General features: G+C 51.4%; 4 protein-coding genes and 1 long non-coding RNA gene across 13 annotated transcripts; 3 read left to right on the top strand and 2 right to left on the bottom strand.

Moving 5' to 3' along the window:
• Positions 1–3,304: 3,304 nt before the first annotated feature.
• On the top strand, positions 3,305–4,877 carry FITM1 (fat storage inducing transmembrane protein 1). The gene is made up of 2 exons (XM_025392523.1): positions 3,305–3,857; positions 4,239–4,877. Exons 1-2 carry the CDS (start codon positions 3,592–3,594, stop codon positions 4,849–4,851), a joined length of 879 nt encoding a protein of 292 aa, XP_025248308.1. The 5' UTR covers positions 3,305–3,591; the 3' UTR covers positions 4,852–4,877.
• Positions 4,878–8,096: 3,219 nt separating this feature from the next.
• On the top strand, positions 8,097–10,953 carry PSME1 (proteasome activator subunit 1). 3 transcript variants are annotated; one of them, XM_025391880.1, is made up of 11 exons: positions 8,097–8,289; positions 8,974–9,006; positions 9,129–9,191; positions 9,306–9,416; positions 9,505–9,550; positions 9,685–9,782; positions 10,032–10,100; positions 10,179–10,246; positions 10,333–10,387; positions 10,462–10,556; positions 10,722–10,953. In XM_025391880.1, the coding sequence occupies exons 1-11, from the start codon at positions 8,251–8,253 to the stop codon at positions 10,744–10,746; spliced, it is 702 nt and encodes a 233-aa protein (XP_025247665.1). In that variant the 5' UTR covers positions 8,097–8,250; the 3' UTR covers positions 10,747–10,953. The 3 variants fall into 3 exon arrangements, with proteins under 3 accessions (XP_025247665.1, XP_025247663.1, XP_025247664.1); XM_025391878.1 differs by having other exon boundaries at positions 10,462–10,548; positions 10,722–10,950; XM_025391879.1 differs by having other exon boundaries at positions 10,218–10,246; positions 10,462–10,548; positions 10,722–10,948.
• On the bottom strand, positions 10,945–13,573 carry EMC9 (ER membrane protein complex subunit 9). Of its 7 annotated transcripts, none has more exons than XM_025391874.1 (6): positions 13,423–13,573; positions 13,092–13,301; positions 12,874–12,950; positions 11,531–11,600; positions 11,346–11,440; positions 10,945–11,182 (listed from the first exon to the last, which is right to left on the bottom strand). In XM_025391874.1, exons 2-6 carry the CDS (start codon positions 13,287–13,289, stop codon positions 10,996–10,998), a joined length of 627 nt encoding a protein of 208 aa, XP_025247659.1. In that variant the 5' UTR covers positions 13,290–13,301; positions 13,423–13,573; the 3' UTR covers positions 10,945–10,995. The 7 variants fall into 7 exon arrangements, with proteins under 7 accessions (XP_025247659.1, XP_025247656.1, XP_025247654.1 ...); XM_025391871.1 differs by having other exon boundaries at positions 11,531–11,775; XM_025391869.1 differs by having other exon boundaries at positions 11,531–11,802.
• LOC112628709 lies at positions 11,427–12,413 on the top strand. The gene is made up of 2 exons (XR_003120469.1): positions 11,427–11,462; positions 11,716–12,413. It is a non-coding gene; the product is annotated as an uncharacterized LOC112628709 (long non-coding RNA).
• Positions 13,574–15,428: 1,855 nt separating the features above from the next.
• PSME2 (proteasome activator subunit 2) lies at positions 15,429–18,903 on the bottom strand. The gene is made up of 11 exons (XM_025391634.1): positions 18,590–18,903; positions 18,263–18,295; positions 17,765–17,827; positions 17,434–17,520; positions 17,298–17,328; positions 17,113–17,210; positions 16,458–16,526; positions 16,250–16,317; positions 16,039–16,093; positions 15,649–15,735; positions 15,429–15,553 (listed from the first exon to the last, which is right to left on the bottom strand). The coding sequence occupies exons 1-11, from the start codon at positions 18,635–18,637 to the stop codon at positions 15,473–15,475; spliced, it is 720 nt and encodes a 239-aa protein (XP_025247419.1). The 5' UTR covers positions 18,638–18,903; the 3' UTR covers positions 15,429–15,472.
• Positions 18,904–18,906: the final 3 nt, after the last annotated feature.

The raw sequence follows: 18,906 nt of genomic DNA on the forward strand, positions 1-18,906 counted from the left end.
AGTGTAGTACCTTTTAATTTCCTCCAACAACTTTTCCTGGACAGGTGCAGCGGCTCACTTCTGTAATCCCAGCACTTTAGCCAAAACAGGAGGATCACTTGAGTCCAGGAGTTTAAGACCAGCCTGGGCAACATAGTGAGACCCCTGTCTCTAAAAAAAATTTAAAAATTAGCCAAACTTGGTGACCTGCACCTGTAGTCCCAGCTCCGCGAGAGGTGGATCACTTGAACCGGGGAGGTCAAGGCTGCAGTGAGCTGCGATCACGCCACCGGACTAGGCTTTGGTTTAAGAGAATGTTGTGACTGTTTTAATCTTCTACCGAGACCACTAAAACTTTCTCCATGTCAGTAATAAGACTTTCACTTTCCTGACAGAAAGTGACCCTGTCTCAAAAAAACCCCAAAAACTAAGGTATTCATGTACTAATAATATATTTTAGACTACTAACAGTTATAATGAAAATAGAATCCATAGGGGAAAAAATTAACTCTTAGGGATTTATGGTCACAGGAAATTTCTATTTTATTTATTTTTATTTTTTGAGAGAGCCTTGCTCTGTTGCCCAGGCTGGAGTGCAGTGGTGTGATCACTGCTCACTGCAACCTCAAATTCCTGGGCTCAAGTGATCTTCCCATCTCAGCCTCCTGAGTAGCTGGGTGGGTGCCACCATGCTTGGCTAATTTGTGTATATTTTTGTATAGACAAAGTTTCACCATGTTGCTCAGGCTGGTCTAGAACTCCTGGGCTTAAGTGATCCTCCTGCCATGGTCTCCCAAAGGACTGGAATTGCAGGTGTGAGCCACCACACTGGGCCCAGAAACTATAAAAAATTAAATTTTTTGGCCGGGCACGGTGGCTCACGCCTGTAATCCCAGCACTTTGGGAGGCCGAGGCAGGCGAATCACTAGGTCAGGAGTTTGAGACCAGCCTGGCCAACATGGTGAAACCCCATCTTTACTACAAATACAAAAAAAAAAAAAAAGCTGGGTGTGGTGGTGGGAGCCTGTAATCCCAGCTACTCAGAAGGCTGAGGCAGGAGAATTGCTTGAACCCGGGAGGCGGAGGTTGTAGTGAGCCGAGATCGTGCCACTGCACTTCAGCCAGCACGACGGAGTGAGACTCTATCTCAAACAAACAAAAAATTAAATGTTTTGAGTTATTTTTCTTGCAGAGCAATGTGATAAATGGTCAATAAAAGACTTTCAAGCGTAAAAACATATTAGGATAAATTATATGAGGGAGTAGAATGGAAATATAATTTCTGATGTAAAATCTTGTCATGTCTTTTAATGGATAATGGTGAAGTATCTAATCACTGTAGTATTTAGATTTCATTCGATACATTTGAAACAGTGATATAATGGTTTTATTTTGAAATGTCAGTATATAATACACTAGAAATTATGTCCTTTGCAACTATTTAAAACCACAATGAGACCAGGCATAGTGGCTTATGCCTGTAATCGCATCACTTTGGGAGGCCAAGGCAGAAAGATCACCTGAGGCCAGGAAGTCAAGACCAGCCTGGTCAACTTAGTGAGACTTTGTCTCTACAAAATAAATATTGAAACAAGGTCTCACTCTGTTGCTTAGGCTTGGAATGCAATGGTGCCATCACGACTCACTGCAGTGTCAACCTTCTGGGCCCAAGTGTTCCTCCCATTTCAGCCTCCCAAATAGCTGGAATTACAGGCACGTGCCACTGTGCCCAGCTAATTATTTTTATTTTTGTAGAGATGGCGTCTCACTATGTGAGACCAGCTCAGTGTGGTCCCAAGCTCCTATGGTTCCTCAGGCTGGTCCCAAAATGCTGGGATTACAGGCCTGAGCTACCACACCTGGCCAAAAAATAAAAAATAAATTAACCAAGCATGGTGATGCATTCCTGTAGTTCTAGCTACTCAGGAGGCTAGAGCAGATGATCACATGAGCCCAGGAGTTTGAGGCTGCAGTGAGCCATGATAGCACACTGTATTCCAGCCTGGGCAAGAATGAGACACTGTCTCAAAAAAATAAATAATAAAACTGTAATAAATAAAAATGAGGGGAGAGAATTTTTTTTTTTTTTTTTAAGACGGAGTCTCACTCCTGTTGCCCAGGCTGGAGTGCAATGGCATAATCTCGGCTCACTGCAACTTCCGCCTCCCGGATTCAAGTGATTCTCCTGCCTCAGCCTCCAGAGTAGCTGGGATTACAGGCGCCCACCACCGCGCCCAGCTAATTTTTTTATTTTTAGTAGAGATAGGGTTTCACTGTGTTGGCCAGGCTGGTCTCGAACTCCTGACCTCAGGCAATCTACCTGCCTCAGCCTCCCAAAGTGCTGGGATTATAGGTGTGAGCCACCGCACCCGGCCTAGTTCAAAATTCTTTTATAGGGTTCATTGAAGGTCTATTCCAAGGTATGGGCTTTAGGATCTGGAAAGAATCTAATTGATTATCCAATCTGTCTTGACCAATTTATAAAGGAAATTGATTTACTGAGGACTGAAGAGGGTTCATTGGTTTTCCTGAAGTCACACAGTTGGGTCCAGAACTCGGGTGTCCTTGTTTGCTCATTCCTTCCACTACTTCCGCTGTGCTCTGAAATCCCACCACTGGTTTTGAGGAATGAGGAAGAAAGAAAAAGTGATCTCGAAATAGTTACTGACTAACAGGCACTCTCTGTGGGTAGGTGGCTCTCTACCCTGCTGCTGCCACCTCAGCAGTCAGACTGGGAGGGCAGGCTTGCATGGAGAGCCCTGAAGTCCAGGCTAGTTGGTTGGAGGATGGAACTTAAGGTTTCAACTGACTCCTGTCTGGCAATTGCCCTTTTAGGGTCTCCTCTACCCCTGTCACCTGGGAGTAAACCTAATCTTTAGGGATCTGAGGGTCAACGTAATCAACAGATGAAACCGCCAGTTTACACAGCAGCCCTAGACCAAACTAGTCCCTTAGAGACCCTCAATCCAGACAGGAACTAAGGCAGACCCAAGCTGCTGGGGTCACAGAGCGCTGAAGTGGATACCCCTGCTGATCTGCCTCCCAAGGCCTAAGGTGGCCACAGTGCTGTGCACAGCCACCTTGTGGCATCCTGCTGTTGGTAGGGTCTTGTGCTCAGAACCCCAGAAGAAGGGCTAGATCATACTGATGATAAGACTGACAGCTTTTTTTAAAAAACGACTTTCAAGGTTTGATTAGTTTTATCTTCATGACCTCTGATTTCCCTGTGGAGCAAATGGTAAAGTAGGGGTGGGTGGAGAGGGACTTTGGCAGACCCTGGCAGACTATGGACAAGGACAGCCCTGAACAGCTGGCCCTGAGACATGAACTGGAACATGGTTGGAGCCGAGGACACAGGACTAACAGGAAAGGACACAGACTGCTGTTAGGACACATGCTACCACACACCCAAGGCCAGGACCCTGCTGACGTGGCAGACCTCCACCCTGGCCCCTTACTGCCCCCCGCCCCTCTCCCCCGCCTGCCAGCTGCCAACAGGGCTCTGCCTTGTGTCTGCCACACCTGTCACTGCCTATCCTTGTCCGGGGGGGCCCCATCAGCCCCTCCTCAGCTGCCCAGCAGAGCAAGCAGCTAGTGGGGAGGGGAGGGAACATGGAGCGGGGGCCGGTGGTGGGGGCAGGGCTGGGGGCCGGGGCCCGAATCTGGGCACTGCTGGGCTGCCTGGTCAAGGTGCTTCTCTGGGTGGCCTCTGCCTTGCTGTACTTTGGAAGCGAACAGGCCGCCCGCCTTCTGGGCAGCCCCTGCTTACGGCGCCTCTACCATGCCTGGCTGGCAGCAGTGGTCATCTTTGGGCCCCTTCTGCAGTTCCATGTCAACCCTCGGACTATCTTCGCCAGCCACGGCAACTTCTTCAACATGTGAGTCCACTCAAGGCTGTGGGAGCTGGGTCCCTGCACTCTGGGATCCTAGCTCCCTTCTCCAGGCTTCTGTCCTCCTGCCAGTCTGAACACTAAAAATAGGCTAGGAGGTTGAGGAGAAGGTCAGGGGAGGGGGAAGGGAACAGAACCCTGGGGTATAGGGGAAGTCAGGAACAGGACTAAAGAGGAAATATGTACCCTGGAATGCTGAATGGTCCTCCAAGGAGATGGCAAAGTTTAAATGACTGGGGCCTGTAAAGGGTACGGCAAGGAGAGAACCAGTGGTGATGTGTAGGGTTGGGGAGAGTGCAGTGATGGGAGCACAGACCAGGGTGGGAGATGGCGCTTGGGGTCTCAATAGTCTCCCCTCTTTGCCCACAGAAAATTTGTGAATTCAGCCTGGGGCTGGACATGCACCTTCCTAGGGGGCTTTGTGTTGCTGGTGGTGTTTCTGGCTACACGGCGCGTGGCAGTAACTGCCAGACACCTGAGCCGACTGGTGGTGGGAGCAGCCGTGTGGCGGGGAGCTGGCCGAGCCTTCCTGCTCATCGAGGACCTGACTGGCTCCTGCTTCGAGCCACTGCCCCAGGGTCTGCTGCTCCACGAGCTGCCTGACCGCCGCAGCTGCCTGGCGGCTGGCCACCAGTGGCGGGGCTACACGGTCTCCTCCCACACCTTCCTGCTCACCTTCTGCTGCCTGCTTATGGCAGAGGAAGCAGCTGTGTTCGCCAAGTACCTGGCCCATGGGCTGCCTGCTGGCGCCCCCCTGCGCCTTGTCTTCCTGCTGAACGTGCTGCTGCTGGGCCTCTGGAACTTCTTGCTGCTCTGTACTGTCATCTATTTCCACCAGTACACTCACAAGGTGGTGGGTGCCGCAGTGGGCACCTTCGCCTGGTACCTCACCTATGGCAGCTGGTATCATCAGCCCTGGTCTCCAGGGAGTCCAGGCCATGGGCTCTTCCCCCGTCCCCACTCCAGCCGCAAGCATAACTGAAAGAAATAAAAGCCATCGGGCCTGGCTCTGGCTCCTCTCATCATTTGGTTGGGTCCTTGAAAGGGTGGGAAGAGGGTCTGGTAGTCACTAGGATTTCCCAGCCATTCCTTGCTCTCATCAACCTTGAATGTCCTTCCTTATGCTTGACCTCCATCCCTCCAGCTGTCCTTTCAGTCTCCTAGTTTTTGCAAACTTTAAGCTATCTGGGGACTGAGATATCCAGGAATGGTGCTTCTAACGCAGGTAATGGTGCCCTCAGGTGTGGGCATCATTCTTGCTGAGTAGTTGCTCCATTTCCAGCCTGTTTGATTGTTTTTCCTGCCTTCTCCACTGAATCTCCACTCTCCCTCTTCAGGGGCCTACCTATCTGGGCACTCCTCTCAGGGACTCTTCCTACCCTGTCTTCCCCGTAGGGGGTCTGTATGTGCTCATCTATTTAACAAATGTTTATTGAGCTTAGCATAGTTCTATGCCATGTAAATAAAACAAGATTTCTGCTGTTTGGAGGCATATGCGCTAACTGGGGAGGGCAGATAATAGACACACAAATAATAGCAAAACACTTGCACTGCGTTTACTCTGCCAGGCACTTTTCTAAGTGTCTGTAAGTTCTTCATAAAAGTTAACACATACGGCTGGGCGCAGTGGCTCACGCCTATAATCCTAGCACTTTGGGAGGCCGAGGTGGGCAGATCACTTGAGGTCAGGAGTTCAAAACCAGCCTGACCAACATGGTGAAACCCCATCTCTACTAAAAATACAAACAAAAAAAAAATTAGGCATGATGGCAGGCGCCTGTAATCCCAGCTACTTGGGAGGCTGAGTCAGGAGAATCGCTTGAACCTGGGAGGCGGAGGTTGCAACGAGCTGAGGTCGCGCCACTGCACTCCCTCCTGGGCAACAAGAGCGAAACTCTTGTTTCAAAAAAAAAAAACACATTTGGTCCCCACAACAATAAAAGTATGAGGTAAGTTGTACTGATCTTGATTGGAAAAAAAAAAAATGAGATAGTAGTGTTCCCATTGTGCAGTTGCAAACACTGAGACACAGAGGTTAAGTAACTTGTTCACAATTAATAAACAGAGGAGCCATGGTTACAAAGCTAGGCAATATGGGTATATCATCTATCCTCTAAACCAGGAATTAGCAAACTTTGGCTAATTCCTCAAACTTTGGCTAAACCTTCCTGTGGCCGGTTTCTGTATGACCTGCGAGCTAATAATTAAATAATTATATATATATGTGTGTGTGTGTATATATATATATATATATATTTTTTTTTTTTCTTTTTTAAGGCAGAGACCTGGCGGTGATAGCAGTGTAATCCCAGCACTTTGCGAGGCTGAGGCAAGAGGATCACTTGAGCCCAGGAGTTTGAGACTAGCCTGGGCAAGACAGTGAGACCCTGTCTCTACAAAAACTTTTTAAAAAGAAAAAGGTAAAACGTTGTTTACGTTTTTATTATTATTATTATTATTTTGAGACAGAGTCTCACTCTGTTGCCCAGGCTGGAGTGCAATTTTGGCTCACTGCAACCTCCACTTCCCAGGTTCAAGTGATCTCCTGCCTCAACCTCCCGAGTCGCTGGGATTACAGGCCCTCACCACCACACCTGTCTAGTGTTTGTATTTTTAGTAGGGACAGGGTTTCACCATGTTGGCCAGGCTGGTCTCGAACTCCTGACCTCAAGTGATCTGCCCACTTTGGCCTCCCAAAGTGCTGAGATTACAGGCATGAGCCACTGTGCCCAGCCGTTTTTACATTTTTTAATGGTTGGAAAAGCAAAAGAAAAAGAATATTTTATTACAGGAAAAAATTACATGAAATTCAGTCCAGTGTCTGTAAAGTTTTATTGATCTCACCATACTAATTCATTTACATATGGCAGCTTTCCTGCTACAATGGCAGAGTTGAGTAGACAGACACTCTAAGGCCCATAAAGCCTACAATTTACTCTCTGGCTCTTTATAGAAAAAGCTGGCCAGACGCAGTGGCTCATGCCTGTAATCCCAGCACTTTGGGAGGCCAAGGCGGGCGGATCACGAGGTCAGCATATCGAGTCCATCCTGGCTAACATGGTGAAACCCCATCTCTACTAAAAATACAAAAATAGCCGAGCGTGGTGGGATGCGCCTGTAGTCCCAGCTACTGCGAAGGCTGAAGCAGCAGAATCGCTTGAACCCAGCAGGCGGAGGTTGCAGTAAGCTGAGATCGTGCCACTGGACTCCACCCTGGGCGACAGAGTGAGACTCTGTCACCCAACACACACACACACACACACACACACACACACACAGTTTGCCAAAACCTGGTTTAAATCAGTGAATTATCCTGGGGGGGGGGGAAAAAACCGGGCTAATATCAGAGATAAATGCTATGAATGTACTAAAACAGGCTGATTTGTAATGCATTTGGAGGGAGGTTCCTTATAGAGGATGATGAAAATAGTTGTCTCTGAAGAGGTGACATCTAAACTGAGAACCGAATGACAACACCCAGGGTAAGTGTGTTTTAGACAAAGGGATTATTAGCAAGGGCAAAGGCCCTGAGGCAGGAATGAACATGACACATTTGGGAAACAAATAGCCCGAGTATTTGCAAGTGTAATGAATGAAGGGGCAAGTAGTAAAAAGTGAACTTAAAGGGGAGACAGCTGCAACAGCCTTTTGGATTTCATTCTAAGGTCAACAGGCAGCTGAGAAAGGGTTTTAAGCCAGACAGAGGCATGAACCCGCTGCTCTGTGAGAGTGGGTTGTAGAATGGCATATGCCGCGGTGGTCCAGGAGAGAGCTGGTCCGGGTTTGGATAGGGACGCTGTCGGCTCTGGTGCCGGTGTTGCTACAGGTGCGGAGGATGTCGGCAGAGCCAGAGGCCCACGCTAGCAAAGCTAGAAAAGAGAGGCCAGGTCTTATTCCATCTCTGGGGAAAGACAGAAGAGCCCTAAGTAAGACTTATCTGTCCCAGGCGGAGCAGGGGAAGAAGAGAGCAGGTGGGGAGCCAGTTGGGAGGCGGAAGGTGGAGGGCGGGGCGCGGAGAGACTGGCTTAGACTAGACGATGGGAGGACCCGGCGTCCTCGGACGGCGGGCGGCGAGTGGCGAGAGGCGGGAGGCGGGAGGCGGGAGGCGGGAGGCGGGAGGCGGGAGGCGGGGACCCGGCCGGCGGGGGTGGGGAGGCTGGAAACTGGCCCTCGCGAGGCAGCCTGTGCGCGCTAGGGGGAGCCGCACCCGCCGCCCTCCTCTGCTGCACTGCCCCTCTCCCTGGCAGGGCTGACCCCGCCTCCTCCAGCCCTCCCCGCCCCACTACCCAGGAAGGCCGTGAGTGGTGCGAGCGCCGCTTTCGCTTTCCCTTCGCGGTGCCCACTCCGCTCCTCGTGCGGCGCTAGGCCCCCCGTCCCGGTCATGGCCACGCTCAGGGTCCAGCCCGAGGCCCAAGCCAAGGTGAGCGCCGCGGGGTCTAGAAAGGGCCCACTGGGGAGGCGTGGCTCGAGCGGCCGGGGGCATCCCCGACCCGCCCCCCCAGACTCCCACACAAGTCAGGGGCAGTCCGCCGAACTGGCGCTCCCGGAGCACCTGCGCCCCGGGGAGGGCGGTGACTGCTGCCTGCGGGGACAGGCGAGGCGGCCGTGGTTCTGTGGGGTGAGGTGAAGCGGAGAGCTGGCGTGGAGGGGAACTCCGCTGGCCTGGAGCCGGGGCCACACACAGACTGGATGCGGGACTGCCCCAGCTACCTCGTGGCCTTTCCCTTAGGGAGGGTCCCGGGGCCCACCCCGTCCCTGTCCTGCTCGCAGAGGGCTCTCAGCACCCCTCCTCACACCTGCCAGGCGACCCCAGGGATCTGTTCTCACGTGAACCACTGGCCCTTCACTGCCAGGAATGTTCTCATCCCCCGTATCCAGCCCTAGGGATACCCATTCCACTCTCCGTAGATCCAGGTCTGCAGAGTTCCACTCCTCCACCACCCCAAACCACCCCACAGGCATCCATCTCGCTTTCTTCAGGTCTGGCCTTAGAGGGATCCCCTCCACCCTTCCCCAGGTCAGGCCCTACATAACCCTAAGGGAACTGTCCTCAAATGAACTGGCCTTAAAGCCAAGTTTCTGAAGGGATGCGTGTGCCCCACAGGTGGATGTGTTTCGTGAAGACCTCTGTACCAAGGTAAGACATGCCCCATCAGCGGCCCCACCCCTGCCCAACTCCTACTGCTCAACCCTGCCTCACCACCTAGGATGGGCATTTGATGCTGACTCCCATCCTTCTCCATCCCACCTCACACACAGACAGAGAACCTGCTCGGGAGCTATTTCCCCAAGAAGATTTCTGAGCTGGATGCATTTTTAAAGGTACCGCGGCTGGGCAGGGAGCTAGGGAGTAAAGGCCAAGAGAAGGGTCAGGGGCTGTGAGAGTGAGGTGAAAGGAACCCCCTCACCTCCAGCCCTCCTCCCACCCTACACCAGGAGCCAGCTCTCAATGAAGCCAACCTGAGCAATCTGAAGGCCCCGTTGGACATCCCAGTGCCTGATCCAGTCAAGGAGAAAGAGAAAGAGGAACGGAAGAAACAGCAGGAGGCAAGCTGGGAAGACCTGAGAGAAGGGATCCAACCATGGGGGTAATCAACCTTAGTCCTGACTCTCATGAGCCCCTCTTTTTCTGCAGAAGGAAGACAAGGATGAAAAGAAGAAGGGGGAGGATGAAGACAAAGGTACTTGAAACCACAATTGTGGGAAGAGACTTGAGTCCCACCCACAGGAGCTCCTCCTAAGGATTTCTTTCTACTCTCCCCTTCAACCCTCACACAGGCTCAGTCATGTGACTGACCCATTGCTCACTCTCTAGGTCCTCCCTGTGGCCCAGTGAACTGCAATGAAAAGATCTTGGTCCTTCTGCAGCGCTTGAAGCCTGAGATCAAGGATGTCATTGAGCAGCTCAACCTGGTAGGCCCTCCCCCTTCAACTCTCAGGCTTTAAGTCAAACCATTGTCCTCTTAGTCCCTGCCATTTAGGGCCTGGCACATGCCAGGTTTTAGCAAGAGAGGGCACAGCAAGTGAAACCAGAAGTCCGGGCTCTGAGGCTCAGGAGAGACCTGGCATGCCTCCACCCAGTGTGGGGAGGGAAGCAAGGGAGAATATGAAACGGAATTGGATAGAGGGCTGATGTGGCATTACGCCATTCCCTCTTCCCAGGTCACCACCTGGTTGCAGCTGCAGATACCTCGGATTGAGGATGGTAACAATTTTGGAGTGGCTGTCCAGGTGAGAGCTCTGCCCCACTTCCCTGCTCTTTTCTAGTCCATGCTTCCTTCTACTTTCCCCCTTGCTTTTTTTCCCTAGGAGAAGGTGTTTGAGCTGATGACCAGCCTCCACACCAAGCTAGAAGGCTTCCACACCCAAATCTCTAAGTGAGTGACCACCCATGTACACACTATCTGTTTTGGGACAGAGACCTCCTTCTTCTTCTACTCCATACACACTTCTCCTTCCACAGGTATTTCTCTGAGCGTGGTGATGCAGTGACTAAAGCAGCCAAGCAGCCCCATGTGGTAGGTGAGGCCCAGGTCAGGGTGCATGAGGGAAGGACTCATGTAAGGTCAGGCCTGACCCGAGCTTCCCACAGGGTGATTATCGGCAGCTGGTGCACGAGCTGGATGAGGCAGAGTACCGGGACATCCGGCTGATGGTCATGGAGATCCGCAATGCTTATGTGAGGAGGCGAGGGCAGGGGTGGGCAGAGGCAGCTTTCCCAGGCCACGCACTCCCTGACCCTGCAGGCTGGGGGTAAAGGGTGACAAAGCGCAGCTTCTCCACAAGGCTAGAAATGGGGCACAGAGCCACTGGAGGCCTCTGACTGACCTCCACTCCTCCCTGGCCCTGTAGGCTGTGTTATATGACATCATCCTGAAGAACTTCGAGAAGCTCAAGAAGCCCAGGGGAGAAACAAAGGGAATGATCTATTGAGAGCCCTCTCTCCCATTCTGGGATGGGTACAGCAGAGACCTTCCTACTTTTTACTGGGGACTCCAGATTTTCCCCAAACTTGCTTCTGTTGAGATTTTTCCCTCATCTTGCCTCCCAGGCACAATAAATATAGTTATACCACTGCCCATCAGCCCAAGTCTCTTTATTGGATCTGGACCCTGCTGGCCCTGGCTCAGGCATTTCCATTTCCATTAGTGGGACCAACCCACTGGGTGATTTGAGTGTTGAGCCACTGGTTGGTCCAGTCCTGCCGGATGTCGTCAAGGTGGCAGTCAAAGTCCACAAGGTGCTGGTGGGCCCGATCTTCCAGTAGAGCTCCCACCATCTGCCGTGACTCTTCCCAGTCCCTCCACATCACTCTGAAATAGCAATCCCCATAGAGGTCAAACAGCAAGTAGTGGGGCCAGACACAGACTTGACAGAGATTGGGTCTAGAGAAAGACCCTTGGGGCAGGGCCAAGGACAGAGGAGACCCAGGAATCTTGGGCTTCTAAGAAGAGAGAGAGGGAGTGGGGTACTCACAAGTTCTTATCCTTAGGGACCCAGCGGAGACCTTGGTTCTCCAGGACGATGACCGGGGGCACACGAGGCTGAGGCACCAGTTTCTGATTATCCAACTGAGTGGACAAAGAAGGGCAAGTGAGAGTTTCAAGGGTCCCCCCACCCTACTTTCTTTTCACCTCCCCACCCAGAAACCCAAGTCTCACCATAATAAGTACTGCATCAGGGAAGAATTCTGCAATTCGCCCAGCAATTTTCAAGGCCAGGGGCCCAGGGCTGTGTAGAGGGAAGATCAGAGGAGTGAGGAGCCAACTGTGGGCAAAACCCATCCATTTGAGCTGGGCCTCCCAGGTCTCATAGATGTGGGCGCAGCTGTGGCCTTTCCCTGTAGGTGGCCTGCGGGGATCGGGCCTGCTGGATGCTTGATGTACGACTGCTTGATGCTTGAGTGCTGTGGGAAACAGGTGCTCAGATACTGCTGGTGAGAGTGGAAACCAAAGGTGGTCTTTTTGGAAGGTAATTTGGCATAACCATCCAAATTGAAACTGTATACATACTACATACTATACATATGCTAACCCAGAAATTCTACTTATAAAGAATTTACGGTAATAATAGGACAGTGTCTGTAATAAAACATTGGAAACAACCTCAATGTTTGAAGCATTAAATAAATCATAGTACATCCATATTCAGACTATACAGTTGTTAGGGAAAGGTAGATCTTGCTGTGGAAATGGGATGATGTCAAGTATTTATTAAGTGAGGGAGAAACGCAAATTACAAAACAGTATCTCTAATCTGCTTCATGTATATGATTTATATATATATATAATTGTCTTTTCCTATATATATAAGGAAACTGCCTTATTTTTGAAGTTGCTGGTTGGGATTTCTCTGTTCTTTCAGCACCTGGGGGACACCTCAGTTAAAGCAAGATCAGTCTGTTGGCCAGGAGTGGTGGCTCACGCCTGTAATCCCAGCACTTTGGGAGGCTGAAGCTCGTGGATCACCTGAGGTCAAGTTCTAGACCAGCCTGGCCAACATGGCGAAACCCCATCTCTACTAAAAACAAAAAAATAAAAATAATAATTAAAAAAAGCCAGGCATGGTGGCGCTCATCTGTGATCCCAGCTACTCGAGAGGCTGAGGCAGAAGAATCCTGAATCCAGGAGGTGGAGGTTGCAGTGAGCCGAGATTGCGCCACTGCACTCCAGCCTGGGCGACAGAACGAGACTCCGTCTCAAAAAAAAAAAAAACAAAAACAAAATCAGTCTGTTGATACACAGTTGTCCTCCCCACCGAAACGGCACTCCAGAGCAGGGCTCTGTCCTATTCATCTTTATATTTCCTCACTCCAGTACCCAGCATAGTGCCTGGTGTAAAACCCCTGCTCCTAAGCGTTTGATGAAGGAAAGATAGAAGGAATGACCTTGGTTCATCTTGTGCGCCCCCCTCCACCCAATGCCCCACGCATCCTCGCCCTCTATTCCTCCAACCCACAACCCCCCCATAATCCTTTCCTTCTTCCTCTGGCTACGCCACTCACCTCTGGTCGTCCACAGCTGCATTGGCATGGTAGTAACCAGCCACCACCAGACCGGCCTGTGCTCCCCACACATCCACCTGTCGTGGGAAAGGGGCCATCAGTAATTAAATTGTGCCGCTGGCTTTGTGGATGCGCACTGCTGCCAAGGGACCGGGGATTAACTTGGGCTGGGGTGTTGGGTGGGTTCGCGGTGGGGGATGGGCATCCAACGGAGGCACCTGGTTGAGGGCGACCTCCAACATGACGGACAGGGCCAGGTGGCTGTGGAAGAGGGGCACACAGTCGGTGAGGCACAGGCATTCTCCGGACCGCGGCGCTGGCGCCAGAAACAGCCCGTTGACTGCGGCGTGTGGGTACCGGGCAGCATGCAGGCACATCTTCACGTAGGCCAGGGCCGAGATCTCCACCTCCCCCATGGCGAGCGGGGCCTGGCCGGGAAGCAGCAAGCCGGATTAGTGCCGAATTAGGCGAGCCGGTGCCCAGCTCGCGTCCGTGAAGCTCCTTCCAGCGCTTCGGCACCCTCTTTGACCCTTCCCCGTGCCCTCTCACTTCGGTTCGGCGACAACGCTAACTCGACTCGCAGGTAGCCCGCCGGCTCCCGGCGCCCGGGGTCCGGGAGTCCGCCCGAAGCCCAGCCCAGGAGGAGGTCCCGATTGCATCCGAGCCCCGCCTTCCCGAGCCCCTAGCTGGCGGTTGCGACTCAGCGCCTGCCTGGGAGACAGGGCAAGCTGCAGCTCCCTGCAGAACTGGCACCTGAAGTCCCGCCCACGTGGTGCTCCTTGATAGGGCTAAAGGCTTTCAATTTGTCCAATCAGCGGCCGCACCCCAACTTTGCCCCGCCTTTGTCTCCAGCGGACTGGAAAGAACCCACCATTGTGAAGCAAAGAAAATTGCCCGAACTCTTATTGGCTAGGTTCCCCGACTTCCGCTCTCGTTGCTGATTGGCTTTACCTGTTAACCTGTGTTGCCCACCACCACTGGCTCCGCGGAGCCCCGGGGATGGAGCGCTGACCCGTAGCCGGGTGTTCCGAAGGGCTGCGGGCAAAGCAGACCGCCTTGCGCCTATTATGGGACGAGTGGATCTGTACTCTAGATCGGCTCTGTCACTAATGATCCGTGTTACCTTAGCGACTGCAGGTTTTCTTGCCCTTGGTTTATCTTTTGCCCATGTTCCTTTAAGGTTTTAATGAGATATGTATGGGGGCAGGCTTCCAGCCTGTCCAGTGCTTCGCAGCACGTTCTTATCTCATATTTTATGACAGGATAAGGCCCTGAATTAAAGAACAATCCCATGGAGTTTATAGCAAGATCACAGCAAAGGAACCCTTGTCTTCAGCCCAGGGCTGAATCTTGAAAAGCAGAGATAAAGACAGTGATTGGCTGAAGGGGGTGTAGGGGAGGACAGTAAGAAAAACTTACAGATGAATCTTTCCCATAATGTCCTGCGGTGTATTTCCTTCACCACAATGCCTTGGAAGCATTATTTTTTTCCCTCCCAGCCCTTAAGAAGAAGTCCAGGTCAGGAGCAGTGGTTCACACCTTGCAGTGCCAGCACTTTGTGAGGCCGAGGTGGGTGGATCACCTGAGGTCAGGAGTTCAAGACCAGCCTGGCCAACATAGCAAAACCCTGTCTCTACTAAAAATACAAAAACTTAGCCAGGTGTGGTGGCACACGCCTGTACTCCCAGCTACTCGAGAGGCTGAGGCAGGAGAATTGCTTGAACCCGGGAGACGGAGGTTGCAGTAAGCCAAGATCATGCCATTGTACTCCAACCTGGGCGACAGAGCAAGACTCCATCTCAAAAAAAAAAAAAAAAAAGCAGTCCAATCATTCATCCATAGTTCTCCATAGTTCTCCCAGTGAAACCTCATTCTCCTTCTAGCCTTTTCCTAAACTGATAAGGATTCCTTCTTTCTTCATTCCTGATGTTGGCCACAGAACTTTCCCCTTGTCTATCCAAAGCCTTATTATTCCCATAAGGGCTCTTTGCAAATGCCATCTCTTCCACTAATTCCTGAGACCTCTGGATGAAAATAATACTGTTACATTCCAAAATACAGGTTATCTGCATGGCTGTCATGGCATGTAACAATCCCCACCCTGTTCCTTTGGAGGACCTCTTAAGATTACAGTGGGCTGGCTGGGCACAGTGGCTCACGCCTGTAATTCCAGCATTTAGGGAGGCTGAGACGGGCGGATCACGAGGTCAGGAGATCAAGATCATCCTGGCTAATATGGTGAAACTCCATCTCTACTAAAAATACAAAAAATTAGCGGGGCGTGCTGGCGGGCGCCTGTAATTCCAGCTACTTGGGAGGCTGAGGCAGGAGAATGGCGTGAACCCAGGAGGCAGAGCTTGCAGTGAGCCGAGATCGTGCCACTGCACTCCAGCCTGGGCGACAAAGTGAGACTCCATCTCAAAAAAAAAAAACAAGATTACAGTGGGCATCTAAGTCATGACACCCACCCCTTCCCACCACATTCATCTTCAGTCTGGACATAGGTGCCACCTCAATAAATGCTTTTTGAATGAATGACACATGCAGGAAGGGAATCCATACAACATATAGATCATTTATTTTCCTTCTAGTCCTGGGTTCAGTACATAGATGGCTTCTCTTCACCCTTTGGGTTGACAATTTTCTCCAGGTTGCTGCTGATGATATGATAAAGCTCGGCCTGGGAGAAGGCCAGAGTGCAAGAGTCAGGTTCTTAGCCAATCCCCTGCCCGCCCCTACTCATCCACCTCCCCTAAGGCCTTACTCCAGACTCACATAGAAGGCCCTCAGGTCCAGCACCATGGCCCTGAGCTCCCCATAGGCTGCCTCATCTCGCTCATGCACCAAGGCCCGGTAATCCATCTGCAGTGTGGGAGGCAAAGCTGTGTCAGTCCCTTGGGAGGCTGGGACATGAGTCTGGTTTCCTTTTATAGGAAACAAGTTAACTTGAGAATGAACCCCTTCTTAGCACCAAGAAATAGGATCCCAAGGGACTGAGCAGAGAAAAGGGTCAAAGTCGTTGAAGCCCTAATCGGTTTTTCTAGGCAATGCTTTTAGCTAAATATTCTACACATTGGGAAAGTCACAAACAAGACAAGGAGGACCTCTTTCTCCACACCTCCTCGTCCCACCCCCAGCTAAAAGGCTGGTGGACTATCCACTCACTACATGAGTCTCCTTGGAGGCCTTGGCCACAGCATCCCCACGTTCTGAGAAGTACCTGCCAGAAGCAAGGAAATACCACAGGAATGAGTGTTCAGGGAGATGTACTCCCTCAGACCCTTCCCAAAGTCTCCCATCATCCTGATGCCTAGCTTTGGGGGTCCCAAAGAAATGCTCCTACTGCCCCCAATGCTGGTCTTCCAGCTGCCCTCACTTGGAAATGGTTGTCTGGAAAGCTTCCACTTTGGTCTTGACGGCATTCACCCTCTCCAGCACCTTCTCCTGTGGTGACACGGGAAGCAAAGACAACACTTCATATCCTCCCCATTTCATACACTATCTTCCTCCTCCTTCTGGTTCATGTCTAGCTCAACCTCCGAGGCTCTCCCCACTCTAAGTGTCTTCAGTTACCCTTTTCTTACCTGGATTGCTACCCCAAAATCATTTCCATCTTCAATCTTGGGGATCAGGTGCTGGATCCATGTAATCACCTGTGTTAAGAGGTATCATATAAGAATCATTCAACAAACATACTGAGTTCTTCCTATTATTGTCACTTACTAAAAAATTGTTATATTTAATTGGGTACTTATTACACACCAGCGCTGTGTCATGTATTTATTTCATTTAATCATCACAGCAACCATCAGAGACACATATTTATTGTATCCATTTAACAGATGAAAAAACTGAGTCACAGAATGTCTAAGTGACTTACTTAAGGTTACCAGCTAGGTAACTGATAGAATCATGATTTGAACCTAAGCAGTCTCTCTCTAGGGTCCAATCTTTTAAAACAATTCACTCACTATATCATGCCACCTCTACTATGAACCCGATAGAGCAGTAGGTTCTGAGGTTACAGAGTGGATACTGCACAGTCTCTAATTTTGGGGGTACCGTTGTGATAAGAGAGGTCTAACAGAATGAGAACAAAGGAGATCTAAGCCCAAGGCACAGAAGGAAGTTTTCTTTTTCAGGACTAGGTCTCTGTATGAAGGACTTGTATCTATGGAGGAGTCCAGGGCCTCACTTTGTGTATCTTCTCTTTCCACCTCCCCCATTTCCCAGGCTTACCAGAATGCATTTCTCTTTGAGAGTCCAGACTTCTGGCTTAACCAGGGCAAGCAGGGACAGGACTTTCTCATTCCCAGGGAGAAATCCACACTTAGGGACTGTGAGAAAGAGGGGATTCAGGCCCTTTCTCATCCAGCAGCCAATGTGCCATCTCCCCTTCCCTGGTCACCTCTTATCTCTCTTACCTTCTTTCTTCTCCTGCTTATCTGTTTCCATCTAAGACAAAAAAGGGGGAAAGTAGCTTTGGAAAAGTCACAGAGGTTGAAGGGCTATCATCTCCATTGGGTTTATAGTCCAAGTCCTGCACCCTGAATGCCTCACCTCATCATCCTTGGGTGGAGGGTCTGGGATGGGGATGTCCAGTGGGGCCCGGAGGGAAGTCAGGTCAGCCACATTGAGGGAGTCCTCCTGCACAGAGTTCACTGTCAGGGGCTGCCCAGTCTCTTCCCTTCATCCTAGGTCACAGCCTTCCCTCCATACATCCCACTTGCCCTCTGCCTCCCAACCTAGGCTCATGCCTCACGCCATCCTAATATTCCCAGTCCACTACTTGAAACTATTCTCTGCATGCTGAATCCAGTTGTTAGCTAGAGAGGATGGGCAAAGGGGAGAGAGGACATGGGAAGGGGCAGGAGGGGGCCACACTACTCACTTGCAAGAGCTGATTCAGGTATATGATTTTCTGTGGCAAGAATCTGTAGAGGAATTCCTCAGCCTGTGGGTTACATTGCAAGGGAGGGGAATCACAGAATATGCTCAATGAGATGTCTGACAAATGGAACTGGAAGGGCCTTTGGAAATCACTGGGTCCAAGACTTGCAAATGAGGAAACTGAAGACCTGAAAATGAAAGGACTTGCCCAAGCTGGTAAGTGGCAGAACTAAGGTTAGGACTGTGCTAGTCCTGCTTTGGGAGCCATGGATTTTTTCCTTCACATCAAAAGAGGGGAGAAGTGCCAGAAGTGGGGAGAGTCATAAGAAAGGTCAGATTAAAGGTAGCTATCAATAATTCCGGGGTTACTTTGGGTGAAGGCTTGGTAAGGGAAGTAGGGTTAAGTCTAGGGTGACTTGGGGGGGTCATTAGGAGAGGTTGTTATCCTCAAGTATTGGTCTAAGATTCTGGGTCAAATCGCTGAAATCCAGAGACTTACCTCCTGGAAAAGATTCTGCCTGAAGACCTCCACCTACACAGAGAGTAGTACCCGGATGTTGGTTAAGGGTCTGGGTTGTCAAAAGCTTCCACCCACAACAGGGGGCCCTCCAACTGTGGCTCAGGCCTTTCTCACCACAAGCCAGTTTCCCCTGGAAGCTCCTACTCACTGCAGTCAGAGGGCAGGAATCTGGGAATCCCCGAGAAGTGAAGGCACTAGCGAGATTGGGGGAATTATCTGGCACTGCTTTGGTCCCCTGAACCACCCAGCTTGGCCTCCCCCCAAGAGGGCTCTATGACCCCTTCCTGGCCTCCGATTCACCATTACCTGTTTGCGGGCTTCCCCGCTCAGGCGCACCCCACACGGCTTGGCCATGCTGCTTCAGTCGCTAGATCTCTGGTCTCCCGGCTAGTCGCCGGGGCTTTCGCTTTCACTCCCCAGGTCCAGGCCCGCCCCCCTCAACCCCGCCCCCTTTCTTCTTTCCACCTCCCTCCTCCCCCGGCAGGCCGCAAGCAGTAGGTAGCCCCTCAGCCATTCCCAGCCAGTTGCCACTAGGAGAGGCGGTGCTGGCTGGGTCACAAGCCCAGGGGCTGCCCGAGGGAGGGGCTGGGGTGAGTGGGACCGCGGAGACTGGAGCGGGGACT

Source organism: Theropithecus gelada, chromosome 7b (assembly GCF_003255815.1).
Source record: "Theropithecus gelada isolate Dixy chromosome 7b, Tgel_1.0, whole genome shotgun sequence".
In the NCBI taxonomy this organism is placed as follows: Eukaryota; Metazoa; Chordata; class Mammalia; order Primates; family Cercopithecidae; genus Theropithecus; species Theropithecus gelada.

Bases quoted from the DNA above. Each gene is read 5' to 3' on its own strand.
- FITM1 (XM_025392523.1), top strand. From the start codon at position 3,592: ATGGAGCGGGGGCCGGTGGTGGGGGCAGGGCTGGGGGCCGGGGCCCGA. The intron at 3,858-4,238 runs GTGAGTCCACTC...CTTTGCCCACAG, and splicing joins CACGGCAACTTCTTCAACAT to AAAATTTGTGAATTCAGCCT.
- PSME1 (XM_025391878.1), top strand. From the start codon at position 8,251: ATGGCCACGCTCAGGGTCCAGCCCGAGGCCCAAGCCAAG. The intron at 9,783-10,031 runs GTAGGCCCTCCC...CCCTCTTCCCAG, and splicing joins TCATTGAGCAGCTCAACCTG to GTCACCACCTGGTTGCAGCT. The intron at 10,247-10,332 runs GTGAGTGACCAC...CTCCTTCCACAG, and splicing joins TTCCACACCCAAATCTCTAA to GTATTTCTCTGAGCGTGGTG.
- EMC9 (XM_025391869.1), bottom strand. From the start codon at position 13,240: ATGCTGCCCGGTACCCACACGCCGCAGTCAACGGGCTGTTTCTGGCGC. The intron at 11,441-11,530 runs GTGAGACTTGGG...TTGTCCACTCAG, and splicing joins CTGATGCAGTACTTATTATG to TTGGATAATCAGAAACTGGT. The intron at 11,183-11,345 runs GTGAGTACCCCA...TTGCTATTTCAG, and splicing joins GTCCCTAAGGATAAGAACTT to AGTGATGTGGAGGGACTGGG.
- PSME2 (XM_025391634.1), bottom strand. From the start codon at position 18,637: ATGGCCAAGCCGTGTGGGGTGCGCCTGAGCGGGGAAGCCCGCAAACAG. The intron at 16,527-17,112 runs GTAAGCCTGGGA...CTCTTAACACAG, and splicing joins TCAAAGAGAAATGCATTCTG to GTGATTACATGGATCCAGCA. The intron at 16,318-16,457 runs GTAAGAAAAGGG...GTGTCACCACAG, and splicing joins ATTTTGGGGTAGCAATCCAG to GAGAAGGTGCTGGAGAGGGT.